The 24,188-nt window shown below is 33.6% G+C and overlaps 1 protein-coding gene across 3 annotated transcripts in view; it reads right to left on the reverse strand.

The window, feature by feature from the left end:
* Positions 1 to 24,188, reverse strand: part of STAG1 (STAG1 cohesin complex component) — a 410,134-nt gene that overhangs the window by 46,414 nt on the left and 339,532 nt on the right. For all 3 annotated transcript variants that reach the window (XM_040480255.1, XM_040480256.1, XM_040480257.1), the window contains one exon: positions 7,369 to 7,449. In XM_040480255.1, the coding sequence (XP_040336189.1) occupies positions 7,369 to 7,449 (81 nt within the window). The remainder of the gene's footprint in view (positions 1 to 7,368; positions 7,450 to 24,188) is intronic.

Raw genomic sequence — 24,188 nt, forward strand, 5'->3', positions numbered from 1 at the left:
AACTGCTTTCTTGTATGAATAGCTGCTACTAGCTTCTCTTTTGGGGGATGGGGACAGGGTGCGCCCCTTCTGTGAATACACAGTAAATTAACTACTGAATATTTAACCCCCAAATGTAATACCTAGTTTTCAGTGTTGTTGCTGTTCTTGGTAATTTGAATCCCCACCTGCTGACTCTTGCCATTGCCTCAGATTAATCCATTTATGATCCAGGTACCCTTAAACTGCCTACTGTAGTTCCAAAACATCATCTGACTTCCTTCCTATAGTGTACCAAGATGAAGGAAGCTAAAGGAGGAATCAGAGGGGCAGGGGAAAAGTAGAGACTGTTAGGACCAAAGTGAGAGACCTGAATCCCCAAATCATTCCAAGATACAGATGGAGAACAAACAACTACCATGTTTTCTCTACACTAGCTACTGGGCATGTTCACCCACTTCCACAGCCTAAGATAATAGTTCATTTAGCACCCATTCTTGGTTGTGAAAGGGGAGACTAGGAAAGCATAGACAAGGACTCAGTTTAATGCCATCAAAACAAAGTTATTGTTTGCTGAAACACTCTTTTCAATTCAATCTTCCCAACAACCATATCCAACAGTGATTGATCACATACCCATTAGGAAACTCAGGTTCAAAGGTGAAGTAACTTGCCTATCTTTGCCACAGGAGGTAAAAAATGGCACCAAAATTCAAACTTACATTTAACTCCAAAGATAATGCTCCGACACAAAAAATTCTGGAAATATACCTTATTTACAAAGTAGGAGCTTCTTATATATATATATGAATTGGGTATGTGACAAGAAATCATATAACAAATACCTAGAAATTTTAGAATGGCTGCTGGAAAAAACATTTTAAAAACAAAAAACCTATTGTAGGAAGGAAAAGGCATTATGATATCAGAGGATATTAAGTAGAATATAAAACACACATTTCCTTTCTATTCTAAATGGACAGAGGAAAACAAACTTCTTTTATCACTTATTCTGGTGAGGCAAATCTCCAGTCTCTGTACAAGAAAGTGGGAAATGTTATGTTTTATTTAAACATTCTTAAAACTGCTTTAGACCTCAGATAAGCTCTGTTAAAACATACTTTTACATTATAATAACTGTTACTTAGAACAGATCTTCTCAGTCCTGGCTTATACTTATATGAAAGGCATTATATATGTTAAGGAGTTTCAGTGTTTATAAATTAGGTGCTTTAAAGACCACTGTCCCCGTGTAAGTAGAAACAGCACCTGACTGGACAAGCTAGTAAAGCCTGAGGAAGACTTACATGGTCTTTCCCCACCAGACAGCAATGTTCAAAACTGGAGACCCAGGAGGAATAGGGTTGCAAACAGCATGTAATTCTTAATGGAATGTTAGAATCATGGCTTGCAAGTTCTTTTCTTTTTTTTTTTTTTAATTTTTTTTTTTCAACGTTTATTTATTTTTGGGACAGAGAGAGACAGAGCATGAACGGAGGAGGGGCAGAGAGAGAGGGAGACACAGAATCGGAAACAGGCTCCAGGCTCTGAGCCATCAGCCCAGAGCCTGACGCGGGGCTCGAACTCACGGACCGCGAGATCGTGACCTGGCTGAAGTCGGACGCTTAACCGACTGCGCCACCCAGGCGCCCCTGTAAGTTCTTTTCTAAGTTGAACATATTTACTTCTGATTTCAGAGATTTTTAGAATGTTATATAAAATTTTGGAGAAGTCCGGACTCTGGTATAAACAGTCATCTACTTCAGTATTCCAGACTTTTTATTTTTCCTTCAAAGAACATTCTGAGAGCTGAACAAGAAAAGGGTATTAAACAAGATCTGGATCCTTTTCCCCTAACTTTCCTAGACCAGCCATAAGGCACCTGAGATAGGACTTAATATTAATAGAAACGTAACTATCAAAGAATGACTATGAAGTCTTGGAACAATCAAAAGGAAAGGCTTTAAATTAATTAGATACTTACTGAGGATGGAATTCTCATGAAATAAAAGGTAAGGGTTAAAGATTTAAGAAGAGAAGAATGAAGTAAAATGGTTATATGCTACTAAAAATTTGTTCCTAGAGAGACAACTATTACTTCCCATTCTTGGCCCCATTCCTTCCCCATACAATGCAGTTAACTCTGCAGATGGAGAGGTATTTTATGATTCTAGGAATCTGGAGCAAGGTCCCAAGTGAGCTCTCTTATTTTTGTTATTTTAAAGGACTAGGAAGGGAAAAGAAAGAGGTGTAGAAAGCCGCCTGTAGATTTTTACACATTTTAAGACTATTTCTAGTACATTTCTAAAAATGTATGTTTGTACAAAGAATAGCAAGGTTAAACATGTCTCCTCACTGAGCTTGGCCATCTTCAGGTCCCACCTTCACCCTAACTCTTCCCTTCCTCAGTCTGTTTGGAGGTAAACAAGTTGGACTCTGCAGAGGAGACTCTTCAGTGAAGAAGGTAATGGAGGAATAAATTTTGCAGCTAAATACCTCAATAATAATGTGACTTACAGTTACCTGAGGGATGCTGATTTTCTTTAACTTTAAAGATTAGGGAATAGGGCCAGGGTCCAAAAGGCAGGGATGTCTGCCCCAGGCCCTGTCTACCACTGTCTTAGGAACATGCAGGGTAAGGGAGAGAGCTACAAATTTAAGATTAGAGAGAGTAGGACAGCTCCTCCCAGGAGGGAAAAAAATACTTAGGGTAAATTCTAGATCCCCAGGCCAAAAACGGCAATAGGGGCATTATATTAGCCCTAACTCTTATTTACCTGGCTCTTTAAATGTCTTTGTATATGTCCAGAAGGAGCTGAAGGAAGAAGGATGTTTTCTGTTAGAGAAGAGAAACTGAAGGCTGCTTCTACAGGACCAGCACTAGGGGGCACCGGAGCAAAGTATACTGAGCATGACCTGTGTGACTGCCAAAGAGCTTCAACTCTGGAAATTAGGGGAACAGAGGAAATACCCATTGGTGAAACCCAATGCACTTCCAGTTCAAATAAAGATCTAATCCTGTTCTTGATATAGTCTTCTCACATACTTAATTTTATAAAAGTGTTCACTGTTGTGTTGAATTTAAACTTCAAATATAACTACCATTCATAAATTTCTGAATGACCATGTTCATGACAACAGAAAAGAAAAATAAATTTTAGAAAGTACTCTCTGAAAGGCAATTTGGCAATATAAATCAAGCCTTAAAAGTATGTACCATCTTTGACCCAGCAGTTCCATTTCTAAGAATATAACACAGGATGAAACAATGTAAAACACAGAACAAACTTTTGTACCAGAATGTCCATCATGGCATTAATTTTATTTCTTAACATGCTTAAACAACCTAAATATCCAAGAGATAAGAGTGGTAAAATAAATTATGGTAGAGCTATACAATGGACTATCATGCATACATTAAATATATTATCTATAAACACTTAATAACTGAAGGAAATGTTGATTGTAGAGGAGACACAAAATTTTGGAAACTGCAAACACATTATGATTTCAATAAGACTGAAATATGTTAGAAAAAGTATTGAAGGAAAATACACCAAAATATCAACAGTAGTTATCCATAGGTGGTAAGATTCAGAAATTTTATTTATATATTTTTTACAATGAACAAGTACTCCAATAATAGAGGCCAAATTTATGAAAACCTTTCTGCTTTATATTATACACCAAACACTAATAAACAATTTATTAATCAAAAACATAAGTTGACCTCATAACTGTATACTTAAACTGTAACCCACTGGGCATTACAAACTGAGGCATTTAAAATCACAGTCACTTCTCATTTAAATGTATCCTCTTCAGGGATACAGAATGATGAAAAGTGGCTATATAACATAACTTCAGTATCCAACTGATTAACACACATTGTTAGCTTGTGTTCAGCAAGTAGTCAACCAATGTGTCCTTAGAAAATTTGTTTAACAACAACAACGACAACAACAAAACTCTCTAGAGCTAGTTGTATTAAAATCTTAATAACGGAAGAATTTAAAAAGTGCTAACAGAAGAACTACTCGATTGAGATTCAAAAGAATTGTGCTCTAAGTTTCCGATCTTAGTCAAGTCCCAATGTTTCTAAGTATCAGGTTCCTTATCAGTACAATGGGGTTATCATAACATCCACTTTAGAATTATTAGGAAGACTTAATTAAAGCATTTAATTCAAGTGATTTACAAAATCACTTGATGTAAAACATCAACAAATATTAACAGCAATGTCCTCTTCTAGGCCTTATCTACAACAGGTTCCATCAAATCACTTCCAAACTTCCTTATAGCTTTAATATCACATTTATAAACAATAGAATAATGTTGCTACAACAAATAAGATACAGGACACATTAGGCATTTTTCTAGTATTCATCCAAGTTTAATAACTCTGTGAGTTATATATGATAAGTCAAAACGTAAGATTCGGATGGAGAATCAAGATGTTTTTGTACTAGTAGTTTTTGAAAGCTGTTGTGATAAAATTATCACTGTTAGATATAATCAATAAAAACAATCCCTCAAACAGTATCAAAAGGTATAAAGCAAAAAGTAAATTTATCTCCTTATGCCTGCCCCCAAAGAATTTCGATTTCCTAGAGCCAATCACTGTTGAGATTCTTATATATCTACCAGACATCTGCAGTTAAGGAAGTTATTAACCTTAGCAGATTGAAGAATTGTAGAGCTAGAAAAAATTGGCCCAATATAACTTTCAATTTTATAAATAAGTAACCTGACACACGTAAGTGATTATTTTAGTTGTTATTAATATCTGGAACGCAATTCACAATAGATAAAATGCTATGACATAAATTACTGGTTTTAAAATTATCCAAGTGATTTGCCTCAAGGTTATTTACACAACAAGCTAATGATGTGGCTGGAACTACAGTTAGGAAGCTGATAACAAATGGGATAGTAATAATATATATTAAATGCATACAAAGCTTACGTTTTTAAAGTTTCAAAGATCTTAAAGTTTCAAAGATATTCTACATCATACAGCGGATTACAAAGTTTGGCAATTCATGAACTAGTTATTACTATGCATAAAAATCAATACAACTGTTTTATAAGGAGAAATCTTAGCAATGAGAGACTTTTAAAGTTTGCCTGTGTTTTGAAGATTCACGCTTTTCAAGATTATCACTTAGAGAATTACTTTTAAATTATAGATATAAACAACACACAATGATTAATTACTGAATACATTTTGGTTAAAAAAAAACCCAACAACTTCAAAATGAGAAGAAATAATGTGAGAGAGACACTTAAAGTAAGGAGAATTTCATATATGATATGAATGCACACAAGACTATAAACAGAAATCAACTGAATAATAAAGCACCTAAAAGATCCTGCAGCATTCTTTCTAGCATAAAGAAAATCAGTGTTGACCACAAAAGCTGCATTGCCACTATGGCAATGACAACTACAAAATCTGTATTATGACTAATGACAAAAAAGGAAGATATCTTTTATTAGAAGAATGTGTGAGAAATTAAACAGAAAGGTAAGGAATCTCAAAATAATTCTACCGTAACAGGATTTAAAAAAACAGAAAACATTCAAAGAAGTGGGTTCAAGAATAAGTCTCACTCCAATTATGGAATATAGTTATAAAAGAACAAAACTGAAATTAAACTTAATAGAGGAATTAACCATTAATCATGCTAAATTTTTAACAAGTATATATTCCAATTTACTTAAATACAAGTATCAATATCCAGCCAAATTATAAAGAGCTCAGATAACCTAAATAATCTAAGTGGAAAAAAAATGAATGCCAAAATCAGATGGAAAAATCAAAGTAAAAATTAAGTAATTGTGTGTAATATACACACTCTTGCTATCAAATTATAACTTACATATATTCAAGCTCCTTTAATTTTGCCATATTAAATAACATTTCAAAGACATGAAAATGTAATACACCTTTAAATGACTTTTGTTACTAACAAAAGGTTAACTCTGATTTTTGCTTTTTAAGACTAACACTGTCAATAAAGTAGAAAAACGAGGCGGCTAACCAATATATTACTGTTGTTCTAACTGAAAATAAATAAAACCCCAAGTATTTTCTAAAGGCAGAAAAATCCTCAAATTATTAACAGGAAAGAAAAGAATGCTCCATATCAAGTTGTTGGTTCTATGATGTATTATTAGCCTTCTTTACTGGTTGAATAGCACCTGTTTTATTAAGAGGAGGATATGTAAACATAATATTTTTATTTGGTTCTTTATCAAGTATTTGTTTTTACTCCTATGTTCAAGCCTTTCTCATTTCATGAGACAACTGAAATATATTTATATTTGTATCAGACAGTTCTAATATATAAATAGTATTTTTTTGGTCTGATTCTCTTCATGGTTCTGTTCATGGTTTCTCATTTTCTTTTTAGTTGAGTAGTCTTTACTATAAGCTCATTTTTCTTTAAATTTTCTTTGCCTCTTAGAGGCAAATTCCTTCAAAAAGGAATTACATTTGATTCTATTAGGTGCTTGAAGATATCACTACCACAAGTATTTTAAATCAAAATCTTAATTTGCTTTAAAAATTTTTTTTTTAATGGAGCACTGAAGTAGTGAATTTAGGGTGGGAACCTATATGAAAACTCGCTCAAGGCTATCAACTTTCATGAAAGACGTATTTTCTCCCATTTAATCAATGACAAATTTTAAGACAGGCTATTTTCCTTACATCCCCCCATGAATGGAGCTGGTGTGGGCTTATTTCTAATTTACCCTTGTGTGGGAAGTAGCTCTTCAGGATCCCAAGTTTATCAGGGAGATGTGCTACCCATTAGATATTCCACCTTGGAAGGGCCTTGGGATTTGTCTAGATTAGACAATATCCTCAAGGTTAACTAGGCTTTAGGCTCTGATTTGATTCTCTTAGATCCTAGTTTCATTTTAATCTCTGATTTGTATTTCCTTTATTTCGAATGGCTATGCATAGATTAAAATTTTAAAAAATTTATCTAACAATTTGTTTTTAACAAGAATGTTGTTTAGTTTGGGCCCCAAGGGGCCATAATTCAATAACTGAGAGCTACACAGTATTACCTTCAATATTTTTCTTTTAAATAGCATGCCATTTATCAGAGCTCTTGTGGTTTCCACTACAATTATTCCTTATAAGACTTTTAACTTGGTGGATCTATACAACTCTGCATCTGTTGAAGAACTGGTTATCTTCCAAAGAGGTAAAATATACTTACTCACAGGATAAAGCAAAATTGATAACAATTATTATATATTTTATTAAAAATTATAATTTATTATAACTGGTAACAATAAATTATTAAATAATGATTTAAACAAGGTTATTTTGTTTTAGTAATAACCCTTCTGCCTTCAGAAACTCTTACTTACTTTGGAAGGAGAACCATCAGTAATTTTCACCAACTGCCAAAGAATCGAGTAATGGGAACACTGCAGTGCCTGTACGACTATCTGTATCAAATAAAAAAATTCAAACAAATGAGACATAATTTATGTTTGTACAGTATTAACAATATTTATCATAGTTTTTTTCTTATAATAAGGTTTCAAGTCCAAATTTTTGTAGAATTAATGGAATGTGTAAAATAATATTTGGTTAAAAAAAAGACAAACCAACATCAATCTAGAGAATAAAGATATAACATGTCTTGATAAATATGGACCCAAATAACACTATGTTTTAAACAAAAATCTACTGTTATGAATAGTTTGCACAGATTTTTAAAGGGACACTGAAGAAATAAGTTTTATCCAAATTTTATAATGATTACTTTTGTTTTAAAGCATTTTTACTATGAAACAGAACACTTATACAGAAATATACATAAAACATTTAATAAATATAAAGAAAGTTATCTATGTAACCACCACCCAGATCAAGAAACAGAACATTGCCAGCAATTTCTCCCAATATTTTTCTTCCCTCTAAGGAAGGGTAATAGTCATTTTGACTTATCAGGCAGTCAGTACATTTTATCTACCTAAGTCTCCATCTCTAAATACTGAGTTTATTATGTCTAGTTGTGAATATTATATAAATGGAATCATGTAATATGTATTACTTTGATTCTGATTTCTTTCATTTTAACATTTATAGTTAGGATTCATACACATTGCTGCATATAGCTATAGTTCATTATTTCTTTATACTATATTTAGAATATCCTCCTATTTATTCATTCATTCCATTGTTGCTGAGCTTTTACAGTGCTTATAGTTGGAGGCCATCATGAATAATGCTGCTATGAACATTCTTATTCTATGTCTCCTGGTACCCATACATGCATTTGTCTAGCTAAGAGGTTCTTGAAGTTTTTAGTTCTCAGGACCTTTCTACACTCTTACACATTACTAAAAAATTCCTTTCAAAGAAACCTAAATTGCTTTTGTTTATGTGAATTATATAACACATTTATCATATTAGAAATTATAAGTAATATTTCAAATACACATTAATTCATTTAAAAATTAAAAGAGGTGTCTGGGTGTCCCAGTTTGTTATGTCTGACTTTTGTTACCGGCTCAGGTCATGATCTCACAGTCTGTGAGTTCAAGTCCATGTTGGGCTCTGCACTGATGGCATGCAGTCTGCTTGGCATTTGGTCTCTCCTTCCCTCTGCCCCTCCCCCACTTATGTGCTCTCTGTCTCTCTTGCTCTCAAAATAAATAAGTAAACTTAAAAAAATTAAAATGAACAAATTATATAATAAAGAATACATATTTCTGAAAAAGCACTAAATTTTCTAAAATGAAAATCATTTAGTGGGAAGAATGGCACTGTTTCACAGTTTTGCAAATCTCTTTAATGTCCAACTTAACAGAAAACAGGGTTTCACATCTGCTTCTGCATTTTATTAAAATATGCTGTTTTGATTGAAGTATGTGAAGAAATTCCAGTGTCACAGATTGCTGGAAAAAGAATTACATTTTAGTAGTCTTTATAGATAAATGTGGATATTCTTTGACATGACACCAATACTTCAATGTACATTTGTGAGATAATAAAAGCAAATAATATCTTCCTCTTATCATAAAAATAGTTTGATCTCAAAGACCTGTCCTGGAAACTAACAGGGCTCTCCAAACTACACTTTGAGGGCCACTGTTGTACGAATAGGATTGCTGGATTATATAGTGTGTGCATGTTTAACTTTATGGTAGATAGTACCAAGAGTACTATCTTAATGTAGTATTAACTTACATTTCTCTAAATACTAATGGACATAGGCACATTTTCATTTTCTATTGGCAATGAATTCTTGTTCTATGAAATATCTGTCCCTATTTTCAGAGACAAATAACAGAATTCAGGAAGATAAAACTGGTTAAGAATCATAACTATAGAATAATTTCATTTTGGATAGGGCTTTTACTACATTTTTGTTTGAATACATGATATATTTTTATTGCAATAAAGCATTATCTAATAATATATTCCATCATTATAGTATCTCTATTATCTTCCCCACTTGATAAACTAAAAATTATAAGAAGAGATATATGTAGATAATAAATCAAAATAGAAATCAGTAAGTAGAATGTGAAGAAAGTGGTTAAAATTTCAGCTGGTTTGAACTTCAAAAATTTTAGGATCCAGATCACATAAGCAAAACATATCTCCAATACACCTATTCACCACTGAAAATAACTCATCAGAATTAGAGGGATAAGTAGTGCTGCCTTTGATGTAACATCAGTAAGATGATGTCAGGATCTTATCAAACATAGTAATAATTAAATGACTGACTCATGTCAGAAACAAGACTACTGAAACACTGTCAAGTTATGAACATTAATGCTAAAGAAATCACCTCATTATACTCAGGAAATGCTCAATATGCGTACATATACTGGTTGAGACATACTGTGATAACCTTTAATTTAGAATACAGGTACACTGGTAATGTGATTTGTGTGGAAGGAAAAGAGAATATTAAAAAAAATTCTTATTTGAAACAACCTGAATTGTTAAACTACCGGAAAAGTAATATACAAATAACATTATCAGTAGGAAATTAAGATATAGAAAAAAGTAATGTTGAAGAATAGCTTAATTTTACCATTTCTCCTAATCATCACAAATATAATTTCCTTTCCTTCTACATTTCTATTGACCTATATACTAGGAAGCTTTGCAAACTGTTCCAAAGTTTTGCAGAAGTATCTTAGAAATGGTTATGAGGGAAGCAGACACTTGTCCACTCCAATATCTATTTCAAATACAGCATCCCCATTTTATTTTTTCATAGGTCAGTATTCATCATGAGTTTACTTCAAAAAGGCTCTATTACATTATTTTAAAATACAAAGCTCACTTTCACTGACTAGGAAGCATTCTGTCTTCTCACAGGTATAATTATATAACAATATACCTGATCCCATTTCAAAAGAAAATTTAGAATGCTTTCTTCCTGGCTTTACATCATTATCCTCCATACTAGTGATGTTATACTAACTTGTCCAGACATCATTTATTCAGCAACTTAATTTTTCTGTAGTAGAGACAGATGAAACAAGGACAAACAACAAAAAACAGAAAAAGCCAAAAGAGATTGTTTTAACTGGTGAGGACCACAGTCCTTCTCCCTTTCCTTGACTCCCTGGAGAGGGTCTTCCAATAATATATCAAGTATAAGGCTGATGACAAAGAATTTCTTCCAAACCTACCCCTCTGTCCTCCTGTTTCCAAGAGCTAACACTGTTCCTGGGAGAACACAGTAATGTATACTGCACACTTCTGGGCAAAAGTAGTTAAGAAGCAGGAGTGCCTATTCTATCTTCTACTCTCCTATCTGCCAGCAGGATACCAATGACCCAGGAGACCTTGGGTCCTTGAATGACTGGGTGGTGCAGTGACACCCCACTTCCCTTAATTGCACTTTATAAGAGTGAGAATAAATTTCTATTGTGTTAAGCCACTGAGATACTGAGATTAATCTATTATAGCAGTTAGCATTACCATAATCAACATAAAATTATTTATTAGCCCTTTTCCTTAATAATTACTTTTACCTATTTAAAGGAACAACAGCTCTTTATCTTTGATTAACAGATTGAATTAATGAGAGTCAATCAACTTCTGGCTAATGATACTACATATCCTAAAGATGAACTGTAGGATTATATGTAAATAAAGAAAGGTGGTGGGGAGGTGCCTGAGTGACTCAGCTAGTTAAGTGTCCAACTCTTGGTTTTTGCTCAGGTCATGATCTCATGGTTTGTGGGTTTGAGCCCCATGTCAGATTCTGTGCTGACAGTGCAGAGCCTGCTTGGGATTCCCTCTTTCCTTCTCTGCCCTTCCCTGCTTTCTCTAAGTAAATTATTTTAAAAAATAATTAAAAAATGAAGACTAAATGACAAGCTCCTAGAATGTTTATGTTTTGAAAAACTGAATTTTTATGGAAAATACAATATGACTATAGAATAATAAGAAAAATGATTATGCATATGTAATATATACATGTGTAGATATATATTAACTACATGCATAGGGCATGTTTAAAATACTGAAAATCCACATAATGACTGTGGGATAAATTGGGGTTGTTTCACTTTTCTGTTTGCAAGAGACTTTAAGGGGTTGGAGGATCAATTTTTTTTAGTGGCTACATGCATGACAAGAGAGTAAATTCAACCTCATACTAGTCTGCTTTTCATATCCAATACTGGTTTTTCTATCATATTCAGAGTAGGTTAATGTGCGTGACAATATCCCCTTAAAAAAAAAGTCTTTAGATGCAAATTGATAATCAACATGGCTGTACCAAGAAGAATGTAAGGCTGGCAAATATGCACATGAAAAGATGTTTAACATCATTAGCATTAAGGAAATGTACATTAATTAAAAGCACAATGAGATACCACTACATACCTACAAGGAGGGCTAAAGTAAAAACAAGCGCTGCTAAGGATGCGGAACAAATGGGACTTTCGCATTGCTGGAAGGAATGCAGAATGGTGCAGACACTCTGGAAAATGGTGTGGCAGTTTCTAATAAAGTCAAACACAAACTGATACCCTAATACCTGCAACTATGCTCTTGGGCATTTACTTTAGAGAAGTGAAAACTTATGTTCATATAAAAAGCTGTACACATATGTTCACTTTAGTTGTGACAGCGAAAAGATGGAAACAACCCAAATGCCTTTCAACAGGTGAATGAATAAAACAAACGGCTACACAATGGAGTAGAATTGAACCAACGATTAATTAAAAAATGAACCAACTACTGATTCAAACAATTTGGATTAATCTCAAAGGCATTATGGTCAGTGAAGACATTATGCTCACTGAAAGATTTTATGTTCTAAAGGGTTACAACACTTTATGATTTCATTTATTTGGAAACCTTAAAAAGACAAATCCATAGTGATGGAAAACAGAGCAGTGGTTTGCAGGAGTTGTAGGCAGGGCAAGCATCTAATTATAAAGGGACTGAATGAAGAATAAAGTAGATATGTGATATCCCTTGTGATGGTGATTATATAAATCTTTGCACATGTTAAAATTCATAACTTTACATAAAAGAAAAAAGGTCAGTTTTACCATATAATAATTAAAAATAAGAGTCAATATGGCAAAGAGTTTGCAGTAATAATTTTCTTGAGAAAATGCTAACAAAAGCAAAAACATTAAGCCAAGTCATAGTGATAAGTGACAAATAATTCTTTAATAGAGAAGAAAGATTCCTAAGTTCTACATGTGCTTTGAGAATGAAGAATCATCCCATGCATTGTATTACCAGTGGCCGTAGTATACTATACATTAAAAAAAAAAAAATCATCGTAAGGGTAAAAAACAGAGTTAAAAATACAAATAGTAAAACATTAACTTCTGCAACTAAGAAATTAAAAGACTTCTCAAGGAATGGATTACACAGCAGGCTAATGCATATTAATCCTTAACAGTTTTGGACCCTGGAATTCTGCTGTCAAGCTTTCTCATAAGTTCCAAGTAGTATTTAAAACAAGGAAGAGTGGGGCGCCTGCGTGGCTCGGTCAGTTAAGTGTCTGACTTCGGCTCAGGTCATAATCTCGCAGTCCGTGAGTTCGAGCCCCGCGTCGGGCTCTGTGCTGACAGCTCAGAGCCTGGAGCCTGTTTCAGATTCTGTGTCTCTCTCTCTCTCTGACCCTCCCCCGTTCATGCTCTGTCTCTGTCTCAAAAATAAATAAACGTTAAAAAAATTTTTTTTAAAACAAGGAAGAGTATGAAGAAAAATGTGATATGTCAATGATAAGGTCCAGTGTGGAATATTATAATCTCTTTTAGTGAGGTTTCTTCATAGTGATCTCCAAAAGAGGGTTTGGCATATAGTGAAAAGGACACTGCCCAGGCATTCACATCATACAACCTTAGGCCTACTCTTAAACAGTTCATGTGTACTAGCCTTTTCTTCCCAAACAATGTAGGCTTTAACATCAAAAAAGATCTTGCCACTTTTCATGTCATTGATCAGCTTGAAAGATCCAATGAGCAATTTCTGCTGCTGACCTTGAAATTCTCTAGTAATACAAGCAAACAATTGTCCAAACAACATATACAACATCTCAACCATTCCTAAATCATTAAGAAACCATAACATAATACTTAGTGGAGACAGGATTTTGGTCCACATAAAATGGTGAAAGTAGGGAACATTCATAATTCCAAGAGAAGAATAGTCACTTAAAGACATATTCAAAGTAAAATGAATAATTTATGCAAATAGATTCCAAACATTTTTTTTTTAAGTTTATTTATATTGAGAGAAAGAGAAAATGCAAGTGGGGCGGGGGCAGAGAGAAAGAGAGACAGAATCTCTTTTCGTGGGATTTGATCTCACAAACCATGAGATCATGACCTGAGCTGAAACCAAGAGTCAGATGCTTAACCGAATGAGCCACACAGGTGCCCCCCCAAACATTATAAAAAATAACACTATTAAAACACAAGAAAAAAAGAAGTGAATATTTAAATGACTTAGAAATGTGTGGGAAGGCTTTCCAAGTAAGACATCAAACAAAAAACTGATAATTCTGATTATATAAAGAATATTTATATACCAGACAAGATATAATAAAACTAAAAATTCCCATTGGTACTGCAACAAATGACATAAGCTTAAGAACATTAATATAAAGAACTTAAAAAGTAAAATGAAACTGGAGATCTGCCATACAACATTGTGCCTATAGTTAACAATACTGTACTAGAGACTTAAAAATTTGTTGAGAGTAGACTTCATGTTATGTGTTTTTTACTATAAAAACAACAAAAAATAAATAAAATTAACACAACAAAAAGATAGGGAAACATAAAGAAAGGTTATTTTAGAGAGGTATATAAAAACTAATCAGAGATATAATTGTACGGCAATTTAAAACTGTAATCTGAAAAATAAGAGCTCTGTTTTTCTAACAGATGTTTTACTCAGTATCCAAGTCTTCTACTAGACTAGGAGCTTAAAACAAATATATTACCTGATCTTAGAGAATAATCTAGATGGAAAATAAGTTTTAACTGTAACAATTTAGTAACTGGTGTGACTAAGTGTACACATGCAGGGTCAGGTGTTAAGGGGCAAGAAGAAGGACTCCTGTCTTAGCCAGGAAGAGTAATATGGTTAGGGAAAACTTTCTAGAGAAGCAAAAGTGTATACTAAATCTTTAAAGAAAGATGTAAGATTTAACCTGGCAACAAAGGGACAATGTAAGTTGAAGAAAAAGCAATTTCAAAAAAAAGCCTCACCAATAAACTGTGAACAGTCTGATACAGAGTAAGTATAAGCATATACTGAGGCTAGATCAGCAAAAACCAAATCACAGAGGGCCTTATAAAAGAGTGACTATATATACTGGTTTATACCTATGTCTTGGAATAATCATTAACAGTACTCCTTTTCACTTTCAAAAGTACACTTGTTTGGACAACAACATGGTCACCTCAGTATGACAAAAAAATCTGGGTGTTATCCTAAGAATGCTAGGTAATACACAGATAGTAACATGTTCATATCTGAACAGAAGAGTAACATGATCAGGTGTTTCAAAAATATCCTACTAGCAAGAACAAAGAAAAGTGCTTCCATTTGTTCTTTGTTAAGATATTTTAATGTAATATTTGATACTTCAAAATAGTTGTATTATAAAGCATAATAATAAAATTAACCTATGAACAGACTACCAAATTTAAGAACTACTATGATATCAATAATTTGGTATCCATCTATGATCTCTTTCCCTATTCCTTAAGACTGGCAAACCATTCTACTAAATTTCATATATATCATGTCCTGGCTCTTAAAAAAATAGTTTTATCACATATACATATCATTCGAAAATACACTGTTTGATTTTTCTAGTTTTTCAACTTTTAAAACATGGTATAACACTATATGTTGTCTTCTAAGAGAGCAGATGTACTTCACTCTAGCCATGCTTCTGAAGGATCTATGAAGATTAAAAAATAGAAATTTTCATGTTGCACCCCTGAAGATTTAGAGTCAACAAAAACAGTCCAATAATCGCTTTAAACAACTAATTTTAATTTAAATAATATCGGCAGCCATTATATATAACTTTGCTAGAGAGCTGAAAAATAAGAATGAAGGTTATATCAAACTTTTCTACCTAAGGCTCTTGGTTCTGAAATTTCCACCATGTGATAAATGTTTTCTTTTGTTCTTATGGTTGCGTTTTGGTCCGGGGCTTTCTAAACTTCAAAACATACATTGGTCAGGCTTTGAAATGGACTTCATTAAGTATGAGCAATAATTACTCTTATTTTTGTCCTTGTGCATTAAAAAAATTAAGATATAATTTATATACAAAGAAAAATTTACTGTTTTCAACATACAGTTCTGCAGTTTTGACAAATGTATCATCAGGTAGTCATCAAAACAATCAAGAAATAGAACAGTTCATCATCCTTCAAATTCCCCCATACCCTTCTGTAGTCAGCTCCCTGCACCATTCTGGATTTCTGTTTTCTGACTCTGTAAGTTTTGCTTCTTCCAAAATGTATAATAAAATTGTACAGCACATAGCTTTGTGCATCTGGTTTCTTTGACTCTGTATGTTACTGAGACTCATCCATGTTGTTGCATGACAGTGGTTCAGTGGTACCTTCCATTTTATTGCTGAGAAGTATTCTACTGTATGGATGATAATATAATTTGTTTTTATACCTTCACCACTTGATGGATATTTGAGTTGTTGGCAGTTTGGGGCAATTATGAATACAGCTGCTATACACATTCCAGTATAGGTTTGTATGTGAAAAAAAAGTTTTTATGTGAAAACTTAAGTTTTCATTTCTCTTGGATAAATACTCAGGAGATGGACTGCTGGGCCAGATGGTAAGTGTGTATTTAACTTTATAAGAAATTGCCAAATTGCTTTCTGAAGTGAATGTATCATTGTGCATTCCTTCCAGCAACATACAAGTTCCACTGCTTTCTAAATCTCATCATGCTTTTAATCTGCATTTCTCTAATGACTAATGAGATAAGCTGCTTTTCATGTGTTTTTCATCTATCTTCTATGGTGAATTATCTGTTGTTTTTACCACTGAATTTTTAGAGATCTTTATCATTTTGAGTACAAGTCTGTTATCAGATATGTGATTTGTAAATATCTTTTGGTCTTATATGCTTGTATTTTCAATTCTCTTAACACGATCTTTCAAGAGCAGAAGTGCTTAATTTTGCTGAATGTGTATTTTTGAAATTTTTAAATTATGGATCATGCTTCTGATGTTGTATGTAAGAAATCTTTGATTAACTTAAAGGTCACAAAGATTTTCTCCTGTGTGTACTTTCAGATGTTTTATACTTGCAGGTGGTGCATATAGTTTTATGGTCTAAAGGTCTATTTTGAGTTAATTTTGTAGATGGTATGAAGTGTGAACTGAGATTCTTTTTTCTCCCCATATATATATATATTCATTTTAGAACCATTTGTTAAAAAGGTTATCCCTTCTCCAAAGAAATGCCCTAGCACCTCTGTCAAAAATCAACTTACCACATATATGTGAATGTATTTCTGGATTCTCTATACTGCTCCTTTGATCTATGTCTAGCCTTTCTTCAGTACCACACTGTCAAAGTTACTGTTTAGTCTTTAAGGTAGTGTGAATATTCTACCTTTGTTCTTTTTAAAAATTATTTTGCCCTTCAATATAATTTTTTTTTTACATTTATTTATTAATGAGAGACAGAGAGACACAGAGTGTGAGCAGGGGACAGGTAAAGAGAGGGGAGACATAGAATCCGAAGTAGGCTCCGGGCTCTGAGCCGTGAGCACAGAGCCCAACGCGGGGCTCCAACTCACAAACTGTGAGATCATGACCTGAGCCGAAGTTGGTCGCTTAACCAACTGAGCCACCCAGGCACCCCTGCCCTTCAATATAAATTGTATGAATCAAGTTGTCAGTTTCTATAAAAAATCCTGCAGAGATTTTAAATGAATTGTGTTAGTCAACCTAAGATCAGTTTGGGGAAAAGTGACATCTTAACAATATTAAGTCTTCTAATTCATGAACATGATATAATCTTCATTTATTAAAATCTTTGATTTCTTTCATTAGTGTTTTGTAGTTTTCAGCATACAGATCTTGCACACATTTTGTTGATTTATGCCAAAGTTATTTCATCTTTTTTGGTGCTATTATAAACCATACATAGTTTTTAATTTTTTTAATGTTTATTTATTTTTGACAGAGAGAGACAGAGCATGAGCGGGGGAGGGGCAGAGAGAGGGAGACAGAATCTGAAGCAGGCTCCAGACTCTGAGCTGTTAGCACAGAGCCCGACACAGGGCTCGAACTCACAGACTGCGAGATCATGACCTGAGCCTAAGCTGGACGCTCAGCCGACTGAGCCACCCAGGCGCCCCTAAACCGTACACAGTTTTCAAATGTCAATTTTGAGTTATTCGTTACTCAACAACAGATTTTTTAAATTTAAAAAGCAATTGATGTACATAGTGAAATATCCAACAGTATAATGGTGTACAATTCAAACTAAGTTTCTTGAACACTACAGATCTCTAGTTTTCCATTAAGAAAGCCATTGTTCAACAGTTCCTTATGTATCATCCCAGATACAATCTGTCAATTAACAGGTGTCTGTATATTGAAATCTTATGACCTCTTTAAATTTATATAACCATTCTACTCCTTGCCTTTTGCATTAAATTTTCTCACATAGAATATTTAACATAAATAATATTAACACTTTAAAATTTACAGTGACCTAGCACTGCATAGAATCAAAACTATCCTACCAAAGCTAACTGGTTCTCTCCTGATCAAAATTTAGATTATTTCAAGTTGTAATTTTTTATAAGTAATGCTACGATGAACGTCTTTGTACCTACGTCTTTTTACACATCTCCAAGTATATATCTGTAGTCTAAATTCCTAAAATATAAATGTCAATCAAGGGTATATCTGCTTTTAATTTTGATAAGAATTTGACAAGTAACTTTCTAAAGTGATTACACCAATTTAGTCTACAATGGTATTTGAAAGTATGTGAGTATTTAAAAACAAAAAATAAAACATCCAACAACTCCATAAGGTTTTCTGATACATACATACAGTTGAGAATTACTAGAACAGAGCCTAGATTAGAAAAAGGTTAAAACTAAGGTTACTAAGACAAAATAGGTAACTACTACTGTGATTCACAAGAGAAAATATGAAGGATTAAACTAAGAAAATGATAGTAGGGCTAAAAGAATGGTGGCAAAAAAGATATTGAGGAGGTAGAATTTTTTAAAAGATAAAAATCTCTTGAGATTAAGGATGCTTCTAATATTCCCTCCCTTAGGATCTGACACTCAAACACATTTTTGATCAATAATAAAAAGGTAGGTGGTAATCTGGATGTATGTGGGGGTGGTAGCCAAATTTTGATATAACATGCCTAAGGAATAGTCAGGAGTAACTGAAATAATTTCTAAGTTCAGTCAAAGAAAAAAGTGTGTAGTCTTCTAAGGAACATATCAGCATTCTTCTAAAGACAGTATGACTGCATTATTTACACAGAAAGTCATAATCTATCCAACAGCAATAATGTTACTGAAGTTAAACTCAACCTATGTTCATTCTAAAGAAATGTGTTGATTACGAGTTCATGATGGTAAAGTACAAGCATTTAATCTCTCCCCACAATTCCCACTGAAAAAATACAAAAGATGTTTAGACAAAATAAAAAGATTAAAAAAAAAAAAAAGAGTTTGACACGGGGCAAACATCAGAAGGGATGTGATAGCAAACAGCAGTAGCAAATTAGTAGCAAGAAATGTGAAGAGACACTGAAAAGAATTTAAAAGCTTGGTTTGAGTGGATATGCAACAGCTATGTAACATTAGGCAAGTTATTTAATATCTCGATGTTTCAGTTTCATCATCAATAAAAATAGTAGAAGCATACATATCCCATAGGGTTGTCATAAGGCTTAAACAAATGTATACATGTAAAGACTTAAAATATTACTATATGTGAGAAGTACAAAAAAAATTTTCTATTATTGATGCCTTGAGAAGCCCAGAGTTAGTGACCTGTGATTATATTCCCTTCCTCTTTATGGGTTTACTCTCACTATCTTGTTATATAGCAAATATTTACCAAAACAATTCACAAATGTTCTTTACTGGCTTTCAATTTGTAGGATCAATTCAGACAATTCTGGCAACTATATATTAAAGCAGAAGTTTAATATTTTATTTTTGATAGATGTTATCTAAAACAAGGTATAAACTTACAAGGACACCAACAGGCAATAGGCATAAAATCACAAAACAAAATAGGGAGAATTTAAATATTTCTTGCCTTTATTTTACAAAAAATTATATGAAGAAATACTACAAATTGGGGCACCTGGGTAGCTCAGTCAGTTAAGTGTCCAACTACTGACTTCGACTCAGGTCATGATCTCACTCCTCGTGGGATTGAGCCCTGCGTCAGGTTCTGCGCGGTCAGTAGAGCCTGCTTGGGATTCTCTTTCCCTCTCTTCTCTCTGCCCTTTCCCTGCTGGTGTTCTCTCTCTCAAAATAAACAAACTTAAAAAAAAAAAAAAAGAAAAGAAATACTACAATAAATTCTGAAATGTGGATTGTTTACTGTGTTATAGAACTGGAATAATTTTTAATACTTTTTGTAGGTTAAAAACTCATTAGAATAGGGGAGGACACAAACAGATGCCAGATGCCATATTCTTGCTCCGAAGTGTTCAAAAAATTATTTAAAAGCACACAAGAGGAGGAGGTATCAAAGCAACTCCCTCTGTCTAATTCTACAACAATTTGAACACTAAAATAAATTAACAATAGAACTCAATTTTAACCAGCTGGACAGAATAGGAATAAAGTAGTAATCCACGAGTCTATATTAATTTTAAAAAATGAATAAATGAATGAAGAAGGGCAAGTTCTTCTTTATAGCAGAGGGCCAACAAATAAATAACATAAATAAATGACATAAATAAATGATGGAAAGTCACTATTTACTTCATTTGTGACCATGAGAGAAATAAATGACTGAGGCAAGAATCATAAATGGATGCTAACATTAAATCAAAGTTTGATAAGAAACAGGAATATTCTTAAGGAATCTTTCCACATTAAAAAAGAAAATGGAAACTCTACACAGGATAGACTTGGCAGAGCCTACCTTATTAAAGTGATCAAAGTTAATATCACAATAGGAAACAAAATGACATCATGTGCCTCCTGATGTGATGCACTGAGGGCAGAATATCATTTATTGTAGCATTCTACCGAGAATGCATTATATGAATGAATCTAAACATGTAGATTAGACAAAACTAAGTTGAGGAGATTCTTTTATTATTTTTTTAAATATTTATTAATTTGAGACAGGGAGAGTGTGTGTAAGCCAGGGAGAAGGACAGAGGAAGAGAGAGACTCTTAAGCCCCAAAGTGGGGTTTGATCTCACGACCCTGAGATCACAACCTGAGCCAAAAACCAAGAGTCAGACGCTCAACCAACTGAGCCACCCAGGCACCCCAGTTGAGTACATTCTATAAAATAATTAGCCTGTATCTTCAAAGTGTCAATGTCATGAAACACAAAGAACAAGAAAGCATTCCAGATTAAAAGACCAAAAAAAAAAAAAAAAAAAAAAAAAAAAAGACATTAAAAATTGGATGCAATGTATTATTATTGCTTGAATTCTGGGCTGGGGGAAAACTGCTATGAAGAATATCATTAGGGGTGTCTGGAGGCTCATCGGTTGGACTTCTGAGTTTGGCTTAGGTCATGGTCTCACAGCTTGTGAGTTCAAGCTCCGCGTTGGGCTCTGTGCTGATAACTCAGAGCCTGGAGCCTACTTCAGATTCTGTGTCTCCCTCTCTCTCTCCCCCTACCCTGCTTGTGCACTGTCTCTCTCTCTCTCTCTCAAAGATAAAATATTAAAAAAGAATATTACTGTTTTACATATGCATATTTATATGAAAATAAAATATATATGTGGAGAGAGAGAAAGTGAGAAAGCTTGCGAGTATGCAACTGTGGAAAACTTGTGACAATAGATGAATCAGATGAAGGAAATAAGAGTTTATTTTTCTATATAACTCTTCTATAATTTGAGTTAAAAGATTATTACACACAGGTAAATTCTCCTAAACTTCAGTCTCACATATTCTAAACCTGTAATAGTTAAAACAGTATTGGCATGAGAAAAGAGATCAGTGGAAGAGGAAAGAAAAAAAGATAACTCAGAAGACTAGGAAACTTCTAGTTAAAACGGTTACCATGGAAAACAAACAGTCAAGCATATGGACAATACAACTACCCAAAACTGCTAGACGATTAATTTTAAATTATCTTCAGAATATTAAGCATAACTAAAGGTAAGCAATCACAAACATTCTGGTAGTTATTTGTTATCTTTACTCAAAAAGGGTATTTTCTCTGAATTTTAAAGTACAGAGTGGCAATCTACAAAAGTGAGCCTGTATGGTCTTATGAAGAACTGGTTGAATTCTGTATACTTTTCAGATTTTCAATTGTAGGTATCTAAAGACATGTTTCTAAAGCTGCTGACTGCTAAATAGTTTCTGTTGCTAAAAGAAACAAGAGCACAATCTAGTAGTGATGCACTAAAACTTCATATACCTGATTAAAGTTTTAAGGACATGTCTAACGACACAAATAGAAATATATTCCATGATTGTGGATTGGAAGAACCAATATTGTTAAAATGTCCATACTACCCAAAGCAAACTACAGATTCAATGCAATCCTTATCAAAATACCGACAGCATTTTTCACATATCTAGAAAAAACAATCCTAAAATTGTGACAGAAGATCCTGAACAGCCAAAACAATCTTGAAAAAAAAAAAAAAAGAACTGAAGGGATCACAATCCCAGATTTTGACATAAACTACAAAGTTGTAGTAATCAAAGCAGTAGGGTCCTGGCACAAAAACAGACATATAGATTAGTGGAACAGAAGGGAGAGCACCAAAATAAACCCATGATTATATGGTCAATTAATCTTTACAAAGGAGGCAAGAATATGCAATGGGAAAAAGTCTCTTCAACAAATGGTGCTGGGGAAACTGGACAACATGCAAAACAAAGAGGCTGGGACCATTTTCTTTTACCATACCCAAAAATAAACTCAAATGGATTAAAGATCCAAATGTGAGACCTGAAACCATAAAAATCCTGGAAGAGAGAACAGGCAGTAATTTCGCTGATGTCAGCCACAGCAACATTTTTTTAGACAGGTTTCCTGAGGCAAGGGAAAGAAAAGCAAAAATAAACTATTGAGACTGTATCAAAATAAAAAACTTCTACACAGCGAAGGAAACAATCAAGAAAACTAAAAGACAACCTACGGAATGGGAGAAGATATTTGCAAATGACATATCTGATAAGGAAAGGGTTAGTATCCAAAATGTATGAAAACTTACACAACTCAACACCACAAAAACAAATAATACAATTAAAAAATGGGAAGAAGACAGAAACAGACATTTCTCCAAAGGAAACACACAGATGACCAAAAGACACATGAAAAGATTTTCATCATCACTTATCACTAGGGAAATGTAAATCAAAACTTCAATGAAATATCACCTCACACTTGTTAGAATGGTTAAAATCAAACAGGAAACAACAAGTGCAAACATGGATGTAGAGAAAAAGAAACATCTGTGCACTGCTGGTGGGAATGCAAACTGGTGCAGCATTCCTCAAAAAAATAAAAATGATCCAGTAATTCTCCTACTGGGTATTTACCCAAAGAATACAAAAATACTAATTTGAAACATTTGCACCCCTATGTTTACTGCAGCATTATTTACAATAGTCAAATTATGGAAGCAGCCCAAACATCCATCAACTAAATAAATGGATAAAGAAGATGTGGTATGTATGTATGCATGTATATGCATGTGTGTTTACACACACACACACACACACACACACACACACACACACACCCCCCAGTGGAATATTATGGTTCATAAAAAAGAATGAAATCTTGACATTTGCAACAGCATGGATGGAGCGAGAGGATGTAATACCAAGAGAAATAAGTCAGTCAGAAAAAGACAAATACTATATGATTTCACTCATAAGTGGAATTTAAGAAACAAAACACAGAAACACAAAACAAAAAAAGAGACAAATAAAAAAACAGACTCTTCACCTTAGAGAACAAACTGATGGTTCCCAGAGGGGAGGTGAGTGGGGGGATGGGTGAAGGAGGTGAAGGGGATTAAGAGTACACTATTGATGAGCATTAAGTAATGTACAGAACTATCAAATCACTATATTGTACACCTGAAACTAATATAACACTCTGTTAACTATACTTGAATTAAAAAAAAGAAAGTATGGGGCGCCTGGGTGGCGCAGTCGGTTAAGCGTCCGACTTCAGCCAGGTCACGATCTCGCGGTCCGTGAGTTCGAGCCCCGCGTCGGGCTCTGGGCTGACGGCTCGGAGCCTGGAGCCTGTTTCCGATTCTGTGTCTCCCTCTCTCTCTGCCCCTCCCCCGTTCATGCTCTGTCTCTCTCTGTCCCAAAAATAAATAAAAACGTTGAAAAAAAATTTAAAAAAAAAAAAAAAAAGAAGTATGTGTTAAGATTAACAAAGTATAAGCAAATGTCACATGTATGTGTTCTCTTACTCTAAGAAATTAAAAATAGAAGAAATAAGAAAATAAGTAAGAG

This window comes from Herpailurus yagouaroundi, unplaced genomic scaffold (assembly GCF_014898765.1).
Source record: "Herpailurus yagouaroundi ecotype Mexico unplaced genomic scaffold, PumYag 159, whole genome shotgun sequence".
In the NCBI taxonomy this organism is placed as follows: Eukaryota; Metazoa; Chordata; class Mammalia; order Carnivora; family Felidae; genus Herpailurus; species Herpailurus yagouaroundi.